Source organism: Petaurus breviceps, unplaced genomic scaffold (genome assembly GCF_028583685.1).
Source record: "Petaurus breviceps papuanus isolate PSGF00001 unplaced genomic scaffold, PetGlider_PUasm1.0 227, whole genome shotgun sequence".
Taxonomy (NCBI): Eukaryota; Metazoa; Chordata; class Mammalia; order Diprotodontia; family Petauridae; genus Petaurus; species Petaurus breviceps.
Window position 1 is genome coordinate 15,734,853 of NW_027185896.1, and position 12,795 is coordinate 15,747,647.

General features: G+C 40.7%; 1 protein-coding gene across 2 annotated transcripts in view; it reads right to left on the reverse strand.

Moving 5' to 3' along the window:
* CCDC12 (coiled-coil domain containing 12) overlaps window positions 1-12,795 on the reverse strand; it is an 89,783-nt gene that overhangs the window by 3,583 nt on the left and 73,405 nt on the right. For both annotated transcript variants that reach the window (XM_069095903.1, XM_069095901.1), the window contains exons 3-5: window positions 6,568-6,647; window positions 4,039-4,100; window positions 3,620-3,654 (exon numbers count right to left, since the gene is read on the reverse strand). In XM_069095903.1, the coding sequence (XP_068952004.1) occupies window positions 3,620-3,654; window positions 4,039-4,100; window positions 6,568-6,647 (177 nt within the window). The remainder of the gene's footprint in view (window positions 1-3,619; window positions 3,655-4,038; window positions 4,101-6,567; window positions 6,648-12,795) is intronic.

Below are 12,795 nucleotides of genomic sequence, written 5' to 3' on the forward strand. Positions count from 1 at the left end.
TAACAATCCTGGGGCATAGGTATTTGTTATTACCCCCATTTTACAGCTGAAGAAAGTGAGGCAGAGGGAAATTAAGTGATTTGCCCAGGGTTACACCACTACAAAAGGGCTGAGGCCCCATTTGACTTCCAGGCCCACATTCAATCTGCTATACCAACAGCTGCCTCACGGTGGGGTTGTTCCCACATGCAAGAGTAAGAGAAGTTGGGCAGGTGATCTATGGAACCTTTGACTGAGTCAAACCAAAACAGCCTTAAAGGAATGTCATAGCTTCATTCATTCCTTTTGAAGGTCAAGAGTCAACCATGTACACTATGTTAAAACAAAATGGAATATGCTAATTATATAAGAATAACAGAAAGAGAAATGGTCCTCTAAGAGTTCAGAGCTAGAGGTTATTTTCAGCTAGGGGAATAAGAAGCCTCCATGGAACAGATATTTGAACTGGCCTCTAAATGACTGTCAGGAGGGATTCAAAGAGGCAAAGACCAGGGGTGGGGGTGAGGGTTGGCAAAGTAATTTTCTCCTAGCTAGAAAGCAATGAAAACTACCCACAAGAAAACATAGCATAGCCCTTGACTAGAAAAGAGGCCTTTGAGATTAGGGGATGATAAAGAATACTAGTGTAGAGAAGACAGTCTCACCCTTTGTTGGGGTGTGGGAGGACACATGGTCCAACAAGCTGTTGAGCACATGACTTCTGACCACTACAAGAGAAAGATGTGCCACAAAGTCAACACCTCATGCTGCACTGAAGTGAGATGGCTCTGGGCCCTCTCCTGGGCAGCCCTTTCTCTGGAGGAACCAAGAGACAAGTGCCCCCAGCACTTCTCATAACCACTTGGGACAACAGACTTCTGCCTAGAACACAGATGCCAGCTAAGTAGAAAAAGCTGCAGACTATTAATTATCACCTTTGCATTCAATTCTCACTATACTTAATAGCCCCACCACACACACTGTGAATAATTTATCTCCTGTGTTTATTAACAGACATAGAGCTTTTTGTGTCTGTTCTGCATTTATCTTCAAAAGTCTGTTGTAAAACTCAAGGCCTCCAGGAAGTTCTTAGGCTAATCCTACCCATCTCTAATTACTCCAACAAAACCTCAGCACTGATGGAAACTGCTATATTCTTTACTGTATTTGCGCATGTCTCTCATCCAGTTTAAGTATTTTTCATATATGCTTCACCTAGACCAGACCAAGAACTCCCCAAGAATAGGTATATGGCCAGTTCCTCTCAAACTGGGAACTCTGTGCTTCGTCTATCAATTAAGTAGGCAGAACAACGGGGCACAGATAGGCAATAAGAATTTAATCAACATTTATTCATCAAGGAATAATACCATTCTAACTATCATATGAACAAGTACATGTGAAATCTCATCCTGAAATTCACACACACGCATGCAAAGTAAAGGCCATGTGACAGGAAAAAAAAAACACACTAGATCTAGTCAGAGGCCTTGGTTCAAATCCAAGCTCATAGTGCTACTCACTACCTCTGTGACCTCTCTGGGCCTCAGTTTCCTCACAGGCAAAATGGGGATAATAATACCTACACCACAGGACTGTGATGAGGTTCAAAGGAGATAAGGGATGTCAAGACCTCGCCCACTTGCAGAAGTGATCAGCTACAACAGCTAGTTGTTGCTAGTGATGGACCAGCTCTATGGGCCCTTCAACTGTCCCTTGAAGTCTGAACAAGGCATTCTCTGTTTCTTCCTGGGTGGACAGCTAGTCGAATGCTGCTGAGTGAGTCTGAATCTCATCTAGGAGTGTCTCCCAACTGTAAAGTTTATGGTCTATCTATAAAGTTCTATAGTTTGTGATCAACAGAGAGAACTGGAACAGCCCCTGAGATTGTATAATCCAACCCTCTTGTTTTATGGAGAGGGGAGAAATGATAAAACTGGTAGGAGCAGAGGCAAGAGCCAAGCTCAAGTCCTCTAACTCCAAGCCTAGCACTTCTTCCACTGCTATGAGTTGGTATTGGCTATCCAGTAACCAAGAGCATTTTTTTGACCTGGGCAACCATCACTGGGTGGTAACTGGAGCACAAGACCTCTAGGAACTTCTTCCAAAACACAAGGACAGACTAGGGAGCTACAGTAACCTGCTTCACTTCAAAGTCACAAATACATGGCTAAGCCACATGCACATATACACAAAAAACAGACTAGCACATTTTGTAATTCATCCCATCCCCTGCTGTCCTAACCTCACTCACTCCTCCTCTTCCAAGAAAATGGATTTGCTAGAAGCAGGGAGTTATTCCCAGGCCTATGAACAAGTAAGGAGAGATAAACAACAGCTAAGTGAGGAATGGCTTCAGCTCCAGGCAGCAGCAGAATGTACAGGCCAAAGAGCTGAGCTCAAAGGCCAGATAGGATTTCACTTGTCTGTGTCTGAAATCTCACTATCTATAAAGCAGGAAGCATAGATCCTGTTCTTCCATACTTTGTAGGGATGTGATGAGAACAAATGAGATAACATGGAAAACTGCTTTGAGCTACACCCCCACAAAAATTACCTTGTAAATATAAAAGCTTTGAAAAACTAAAAAACTTCTCCATTTCTGAAAATAAACTTTCAGGAATTTCTCTTACAAGGTCAGACTACAGGCAGACAGACCCCAGGTCATCTCTTTCTTCCCTTCTGAGTTCAATAGCTTAGTAGGCCTGGACCTTCTTGTCTTCCTTCACACTGGACATCTCTCTGGCCGGGCCTCTTTGAAGAAGATATCCTGAGCTTTCAAGGGCCTTCTTCAGAATCTGGTAATCATAGCCTCTGATCAAGGCAGCTGGCCTTAAGATGTTTCTCCTTCCACTTTGATTTAAGAGAATGTTTAAAGCATGCTTGAGCTGTCTGACGCTGTTAGCCTTACAAAGTCTTCCATAATGAGAAAAAGGTCCACTCTGTTCCATTCCAGAATGGGTGGGGAGACCAGAAAGGCACTTTCTGAATCTATTCTGGCCGACATTCTCACCCTGAGAATTGGCTAAACCAGACACAAAAAGAAGACCTGTCTGCTGTTCAGGATATAAAAGAAATTGGAACTATTTTCTCTTCTTTCTATTATTATTGCAATTCAACTTGCAGGGAGCTAAGAGAGAGAGGGGATCAAAAAAAGGAGTGGTTGGGAGAGACTAGAGGAGCTTTTGGCTTCTACTACTGAGTTTCTGAGAATGCTTCACAGATCTGCCTGTCTTTTATGCCAGGGTATCTAGAATTTTAGCTACACTGAACTGATGGAGGAAAATGTAAGTCAACTTCAACCATCCTTTTAAGGCAAAGATACTGTCAAGTCAAATCATCAAAATTAAAACTAGCATGGAAGGGACAAACATAGTTGAAATAGTAGATGCTAGATGTGGAAAGAGGAGATCTGGGTTCAAACCCTGGCTCTCACCCTTAATAATAACTAGTATGAATATGGGTCAATTTCACCTTGCTAAACCTTCAGTTTTTCATCTGTAAAATTCCTCCTGTCTCATAGGACTATGTAAGAGAAGCATTTTGTCAAATGTAAAGCACCATGAGAATGTGTGTAGTGATAACTATAGTAAGGGGGCTTTATGTCAAAAAGAAAATGTCTATGGGCAGCAATACTTACCAATCTGGCTTTCTGGGGGCAAGGTTGGCTAAATCCTAGGGAAAATGAAACATAATGTCAACAGAACCAGAGCCCACAGAAAGAGATCACAGAGGCACACTAGTCAAGGGAAGGAAATCTTCATGGTTTCCCATGGACTCTATTCTGTCCAAAAAGGGACATCCTCTGACCACTTCCTCATGATTATAATCAACTGCTCCACTGCATAAATTTTTAAATAATTTACCAGCTATGTATGCTCCCAAAAGTAGATGAACAGTGACTATTGCCTGTGCTAGATGCTAAGTTTCTAGAAAGCAGAATTTAGATCAGCTTAACACAATTATTCAGTGCTCAAACAGGAACCTTGATAAAGGCTTGTTGTGACTGGGTGTTAGGGGGTGGGGGAGAAAAGAAACATTATCATTTAATAAACATACCACTTCCTCAATAATGGGCTCAGGCTTCGCTGCTTCCAGTTGGTCTTTTACTTTCTCTTCCACTAGAAGGAGCAAGAAAACAATTCAAGGTAAAGGCAGTGACTCAGGCAGGAAGGCAGAGCCAGGCAACACAGGAAGAGGCCCCTGGAAGAAACTGCCTCAGTGATCAGCAGGCACACACAATTAACATGCCTTCCCACTGTATTTTTAGCTATCATGTGTGCCATGGCAGGGGACATCATCCTCTCTATATCCTGTGCCAAACTGGGGAGTTCTGTTTCATTGTCCTGCCCTGGGCCTCAACATCACACACCAGGAGCCGGCAAGAGCTTCTTCCTCCCAAGTTTGAACTGTACTGAATTCTAAACCTTTCCAGAGCACATTCACCTGAAAAGCAGTTTCAAGAGGGGAGCTAGGACTAGTTAAACCCCAGGAAACTAGAAAAACCCCAGATGACTAAATAAAACATTGTATTTAGAGTCACAGGGATTCAAATCCTAGCTCTTCTACTTACTACCTATAAGAACTTGGCAGAGTCCTGTAACCTCTCATCCCAAATATCTTCATCTGAAAAATAGGGGAAGTGGGAAGGGGGAGTGATGAAGGCAACGGTTCGAACTAGACAGGGAAAGGCATGGTCAATGGAAATACCACTGGCTCTAAACATTTACTCAATGGAATCTCAGTTTGGCTTCTTACTGTGCAACTTTGGGCAAGTCACCCAACCTCTCTGAGTCTTAACTTTCCTTATATCCAAAAGAGGAGTCTGGGCAAGAAGGCTGCCTCACAGCAGGTCAAATGATGATCAAGAAATCCAATGAGAAACTATAATGACACTTTCCACAGGAGAACTAGATAAAACATTAACCAGAAGACAATGGGTAGAAGAGGGAATGGTGGGGAAGGTGCAAAAGGTATGGAGGGAGACACACATTTTTGGACAAGGATCTGTTTTCCATGATTATGTTTATTACAAGGGGATTTTTTTCTTTTTTCTTTTTTAAATAGGAGATTCTGGGACAGAATAGCAATAGTCATGCAAAAAAAAAAAAGAGTAAGGCCACTGAAATACTTTTAAAAATTGTTATACAAAAGATGATTTTAAAAAAGCGACTGGTATGAAATGGTTCACAGTTCATCATATATAATCCTTTTTGTATTCTAATCTGCATACTGAAATGTTCCCCCTTTTTTGGTGTTTACATTCAGAATTTTAAAGAAAAATTTAATGAAGGGGTTGCACTAGATGACTTTTAAGGTACATTCCAGCTTTAGAACCAATATTTCAAAAGTTCATCCAATCTCCAAATTTTAAGATTCTAAAATTGATGTTTCACGTAACCATCAGGTACTTCAATGGATCTATGAGCTTATTAAATATAGACATTCCCCACAATAATACAAACTGAAACCTATTCAGACCCCTTCCTCTAGTATTTACCTTTGTCCGTGTCTTTTCATATGTCCTGAATAAAAAGGGTCTATTCAAGTGTTAGGGGACCACTCTCTCAAAATGTCTTTAAGCATTATATGGCTACCCTACACCATATGGACTATTCAATTATTACCATCCTTGCTAAATGACCAGCTACCTCCTTTTTTGGTCAAGAGAGTTCATGGACGACATCTTTTATGACACTTTTTTTATGCCATCACCGATGATATACTACAATTTATCTATGTCCACAATGTATCTCCCCATTGCCATTGCTATCAATGTCATCACCACATTCATTATCACCTATAGCTCTTTAAGGTTTACAAAGTTCACTGCTTCAGATTAATGCCTGAATGAAGGCACTGACCAAAGGAGACTACAGCAACATTGGAAACCCACTGGCCAGTGGCACAGTGACGCTGAGAAAACAGACAGCATGACACTCCATCTCCTGACTCCCTCTATTTTCATTCATTGTACCCCACTGCCTGGAACCCTCTCCCTCATCTCCACCCCCTGGCTTCCTTTAAGTCTTAGCCAAAGTCCCCACTTTCTGCAAGAAACTTTGTCCAGTCTTCTTTAATCTTAGTGCCTTCCCCTCTGGGATTACCTCCAATTTATCCTGTATATATCTTAGTTGTACACAGGTGCTTGCATGTTGTCTCCTTATTAGACGGTGAGCTCTATTTTTACTATTAAATTATTTATAATGTGCATTTTTTAGAAGTGTTATTGATACAGTGAAAGAAATAGGAGGAAGGGACTTGCTAAAAATTTGTTCCCATTGAGCACTGGTGAAACAATTTAAGTAGTTCATGGGACTATTCTGATCCCCTTTTCCTACTTCCAATACCAAATAGATCAAATGCTTCAAACCAGTGAGTCAATAAACATTCATTATGAACCTACTTAAGTGCCAAGTACTATGTTAACAATGGGAATACAAAAAAGCATGGGAAAGGTACAGTTTAATATGTATGGCTATTAAATTTCTCCCAAAAGCCTGCAACAGTATTGTGGAATTGTTCCCTTTCCCCTACCCTTTCTTTTTTCGTATCAATCCCATTCATCCCTTACCTCCAACCCCCTACCTGAGGCTGGTTTGGCCTGAGGTACCTTCCTCTTCTTCAGTTCCTCATCCTCAGGTACATAGTTCCGCAATTTGAGTTCCCTGTGGAATCAATCACAAAGAAAGACTGTGTTAAAATATTTAGCACTCTTTTAGAAAAGCTCCAAAATCTGGAATCCGAAGTCCTGGAAAACACCTACAGTTATGAGGAATGACCACTATGAAGAGTCAGCAAAAGAGACCAAGAAGAAGCAGTCACATAGGTAGGAAGAGAACCAGAAAAAGAGTAGTACCACTGAAACCTAAAGAGAAGAAAACTTCCAGGAGAAGAAAGTGATCAATAATATCAAAACTTGCAGAGAGGTTAAGAAGGATGAGGACTGAGAAAAGGTCATTAGATTTGACAATTAAGAAACCAATACTAACTTTGGAAAGAGTTTTAGTTGAATAAGAGCAGAATTCAGACTGTACAGAGTTAAGAGAGTGAGAGGGAAGGAAGTGAAAGCATCTATTATAGAAGGCCTTCTCAGGTTTAGACACTGATGGAAGGAGAGATATGGAACCTTAGTAGGGATGAAGTGAGGACTTGGGGGGGGATGAGGAGATATGGGCATATTTGCAGGCAGTAGGGAAGTCGCCAGTAGACAGAAAGAGACTGATGGTAAGTGAGAAAGTAAGGATAATACAGGGGGCAATCTGCTGGAGAAGACAAGATAGAAAGGGATCTGCATATAGACAGTTTACCTTGGCAAGGGCCACAATTTCACATAAGAGTGAAGGAAGTAGGGGCGGCTAGGTGGCGCAGTGAGTGCTGGCCTCAGAGTCAGGAGGACCTGAGTTCAGATCCGACCTCAGACACTTCACACACACACACACAACCTAGCTGTGTGACACCTTGGGCAAGTTACTTAACCCCAATTGCCCAACAAAAAGCAAAAAAAAAAAAAAGAATGGAGATGGTGGCAGAAGATACCTAGATACCTGACTAATGTGAGATGAAAAGGAGGGGAGATCAAGGATCTTTTAGCAAATGTTCTCAATTTTTTTCAGTAAAATATGAGGCAATGTTCTCAGCTTTGAGGGTGGGGAGGAGGAAAAGCTTTGGGAGATTTCGGAAAAGACAAAAAGGTTTGGAAAAACCACTGTGGTGAATGGGATGGAGAATCAATTAGGGAGACATAAAAGGATTGCTCATCACAGTGAGGGTCCAGTTGAGATTATGTAACATAAATTTGTAGGGGATCCTGGCAGCACAGTTTGTGATTTTCTTCTGCAGCTTCATTTGGCAGCATGTAAGTAAGAATGAAGGCAGAAGATGGTGGGACTATTTCAACACTAAAGCTTGGCAGGCCAAGATTTTCAATAAGATAAAGAGGCAAAGAACTGGAAGGAAAAAGACAGTGTAGAGTTCAACTGGTTCTCCAAAGGGTCATATTGGGGAAGGGAAGAGAGCACAGGCAGTGCAGGGGGTATAGCCTGGGAAACAACTGAGGAATCAAGAAACTAAATGTCTCAGTGAGGACTAAGAAAATGGTTTTGGGTTGCAAGGTAGAGGAAGAGGCAGAAATGACAACTGATTGTGATCAGATAAGGGAATTTCAAAGTTCACGAACATGGAAGTGGAGCATTTGTGGGTGTTGTCAAGAACAAAGGTATAACCATCTCTGTGTATAGCTGAGGTTAGGTGGAAGACTAGGTCATGGAGGGAAAAAACAACTGTATAGTTAGGGTGTTTGAGGGAGTACCAATATATATGTTGAAGTTCTCCTATGACAGCAAGAGTTGGAGAGGAGAGAAAGAGTATGAGTCTGGCACTGAACACACTGAAGAAAGAAAGTGAGCGTCAATACCACTAGTAGGTCTGTATCCCAAAGAGATCATCAAAAAGGGAAAAGGACCCACAAGTACAAAAATATTTATAGCAGTTCTTTTTGTGGTGCCAAAGAATTGGAAATTGAGGGGATGCCCATCAAGTGGAGAATGGTTAAACAAGTTGTGGTATATGAATATAATGGAATACTATTGGTCCATAAGAAATGCTGAGCAGGTAAACTTCAGAAAAACCTGGAAAGACTTGCATTAACTGATGCTGAGTGAAATGAGAAGAACCAGGAGAAAGAACACTATATACAGTAAAAACAACATTATAACCTGTAGCTCTTCTCAGTAATGCAAAGATCAAAGACAATTACAAAAGACTGATGATGGAAAATGTTATCCACATCCAAAAAAGGAATTATGAAGTCTGAATGCAGACTGAAGCATACTATTTTTTTTTTGTTGTTTTTTGTTTTTTTCTTTCTCATGGTTTTTCCTTTTTATTCTGATTTTCTTTTACAACATGACTGATATGGAAATATGTTTAGTATGATCATACACATAAAGCCTAAATCAGATTGCATACCACCTTGGAGTTAAGGGGGTCGGGAAGAGAATTAGAACACAAAATCTTATAAAAGCAAATGTTTGAAAACATCTTTAAAAATAAAATTTTTAAGTATAACATATAAATGTTGTTAATAAAACAAAAAAAAGAAAGGGAGCATCTTGGAAGTCAGTAAACAACAGCTATCAGAATTCTGATTGGGTGATATATATGGATTTAATGAACCTCAAAGGAAAAGAAGTTACTGCATGATGGTGATAGAAAGTGATCTTGAAAATGACAATGGGTTTTATCCCATTAATTTTAGTCAATTTTTTTCTTGGATATTGAAAAAGATAAACGTCAGTCTACCTTTTGCCCAGATAATTACAGATTAATAGTTTTCTTGTATTAATAAGGTTAAAATTCAAGAATGAGATCTCAGCTGATTTACTGATATAACTGAAAAGAAAATTCTTATTAAAGAACTAACCTAGACATTCAGTGTACTTCTTTCAGACTGAAGCCTGGCCTGTGTCTAAAAATCAGTGTCTCTGAAGCTTGCTCAGAAATGGCTTTAATATAAAAAATCACCTTTCAAAAAAAAAAAACCACAGAAAAAGATTGATCAGTCAATAAATATTTATTAAGTGCCTACCATATTTTAGGCACTGTGCTAAGCACCAGGGATAGAAAAAAAAACAAAAAACAGCCCTTGCCCTCAAGGAGCTTACAATCTAATGGAAGGCACAACATGCAAGCAAATATATATGGCAGGTTATATATAGGATAAAGAGGAAATAAGTAACAGAGGGGAGGCACTGAAATTAAGAGGGGTTAGAGAAGGCATAAGATTGAATTTTAGTTGGAATTTAAATGAAGCCAGAGAGGTCAGTAGTCAGAGTAGAGGAGGGAAAGCATTCCAGAAATGGGGATAGCTAGAAAAAATGCTTGTAGGGGTGGCTAGATGGCATAGTGAATAGAGCACTGGCCCTAGAGTCAGGGGGCCCTGAGTTCAAATCCAGCCTCAGACACTTAACACTTACTAGACATGTGACCATGGGCAAGACTTTTAACCCCAATGGCCCTGCCTTTCCCCTTCCAAAAAAAAGAAAAACTTCATGGAGCTGAGATGGGAGCGCCTTGTTCACAGGATAGTCAGGAGGCCAGTGTCACTGGATTGAAGAGTTTATATTAGGGAGTATGGTATGAGAAAATTGGAAAGGTAGGAGAGTGCTAGATTAGAAAAAGGCTTGAAAGTCAAACAGCATTCTGTATTTGCTTGTAGAGGCAATAGGAAACCACTAGAGTTTACTGAGCAGGAGGGTAACATGATTTGAACTGCACTTCAAGAAAATCTCTTTCATGGCTAAACAAAGAATGGATTGGAGTGGGGAGAGACTTGGGTCGGGCAGACCCACCAGAAGGCTATTGCAGTAATTAAGGCATGAAGATCTGCACTAGGGTGGTCTGAGTCAGGGGAGAGAGAGGGGGATATATTTGAGAGATGCTGCAAAAGTGAAATCTACACATCTTGGCAACAGCTTGGATATGGGGGATGAGATATTAAGGACTTCAGGATGACTCCCTAGGTTGTGAGACTGAGGGATGACAGTGTTATCCTGCACAGGAACAGAGAAGGTAGGAAAGGGGGAAGGCTTAGAAAGAAAGATAGTGAGCTCTGTTTTGGACACATTGAGTTTAAGGTATCTGCTGAACCTCCAATTTGAGATGTCTGAAAGGCAGTTGGAAATTTAAGATTGGAGGTCAGCAGAGAGATGGGTTGATTTGAGAATCATCAGCAGAGAGATGGTAATTAAATATACAAGGAACTGAGGAGATCACCAAATGAAGTAGTATAGAGGGAGAAGAGGGGCCAGGACAGAGCCCCGAGAGATACCTACAGTTAGTGTGTGATCTGGAGAAGATCCAACAAAGGAGATTGAGGAGTGGTCGGATAGGCGAGAGGATAACCAGGAGAGAGTGTTGTCCTAAAAAGCTAGAGAGAAGAGAGAATCAAGGAAGAGAGAGTTATCAACAGTGTCCAAGGCTGCAGAAAATGAGGACTGAGAAAAGGCCATTGTATTTGACAACTAGGAAATCATTAGTAATTTCAGAGAGAGCAATTTAAGAAAAGAGTAAGGAGAGAAAGTGGAAGCACCTATTTGTGATGGCCTTTCTGAGGAGTGTAGCTATGAAGGGCAGAAGAAATACAGGATGATAGTTAACTGAGATGGAAGAGTCAAGTGAGGGTTTTTTAGGATGAAAACTCTCAGCCAGAGGGACTATTTTAAATTCCCCGCAGTCACTGCTGTTTATGCCAAATGAATGAAAATTGTTCTCTGGAACACCCTGGAAGCACAAAAGCAGTAACTCGATGCTATTTCTGGTGACCTGAGCCAGAGGCACAAAAACAGAAGTACAAGAAGCCAATTCTCTTGGAAATTTATACACTCTCTGATCTGAAACATCTCCAGAAAGCAGAAGGGCAGAGAGGCTACACAATGTATTCTAAATCATAGAAAGCTGTGTAGGAAAGCATAAAAAGGGATGGATTTGGAGTAAGAGTCCCTGGGTTTCTAACCTAGTACTTGAGAGAGCTTGGGAAAGCCATGCGACCTTCTTCATCAATAAAATGAAAACCCTGTTCGACATCCAAATCTTGAATCTCCCAAAAGAGGCTTCTTCCTCAAGAGTCTCTGTGTTTGTTTCTTCCCAATCTCCCAATTTCCTCTATTATAGTTCTGAAGCCTTCCTGGGAAAAAGCTAGAGGTATTGTTTTAGTGGTATACACTAATGGAAAGTACATGTACTGAGTGCCAAGAAATCAAGATTCTAGTCCCAGATCTGACTCAAGCTGTGTGACTTTAGGAGCAGTCACTAATAACTTCTCTAGGTCTCAGCTGCTTCATCTATAAAATGAGTGGGCTGAAGTAGCTGAATTCTAAAGTCTTAGATTCTATAATTCTACAATATAAGGTCCTATTATATCTGGGACACATACAAAATATTTATGCCACTTGCCAATGATTCTTGCCTATTTCTCAAAATTCTCACTTAATAATAGTACTTACCTCACAGAGGCATTTCAACAATCAAATGAGATATCATAGCACTTCACAAACTTTAACATTCCATCAATAATGGTCCCCTGAATGACCATTACCTACCACTGCACACAGTGGTTTGGCTTTGGTTCAGTTTACTGACTGCTCAGTCAGAGGAACTAAGAAGCTGTTGATCACACCACACTCTCTGGTTTGGATTATTTTAAAGCCTTCTCCTACACACTGCTGACACAGTATTTCCTGAGAAGCCACCCAAGGGGCAAGGCACTCGATAAATCAAACCACAGAAACAGGAACTACCCAGCCCTGATCATAGAAGGTGATGTTCAAAACATACCAACTCTGAATCCTGGCTTTGTCCAATGCATGCCTACTATCATCCTGGCAAGCTTAACTAATACACTCAACTCTCAGGTAACAGAAGTTATAAGCTCTCAACAAATGGACTGTGAAGTGAGAGGTCAATTAATTAATCAATAAACATGTATTAAGTACTGACTGTGTGTCTGAGGCCTCAAATGACAAAATGAAGTAGTCCTTGTTGTCAAGGAGTTTAAATTCTATGGCAAGGAGCTCAGATTCTATGGCAGAGGGAGACAACATGAACATACGTAAGTATATGTAAAATGTTAAAGAGAAGATAAATGTTTTATAGGGAGGGTACTAGCAGCTGAAAATCAGGAAAGGCTTTGTTCATGTAGACCCCAGAACTTCACCAGTTTTGAAGTAAATAAAATGCTACCAAGCAGAGGTAAAGAGGGACACCTTAGGCATGGAGAGCAGTTAGTAAGTACAAAGACTGGGGAAGTGCAAAGGG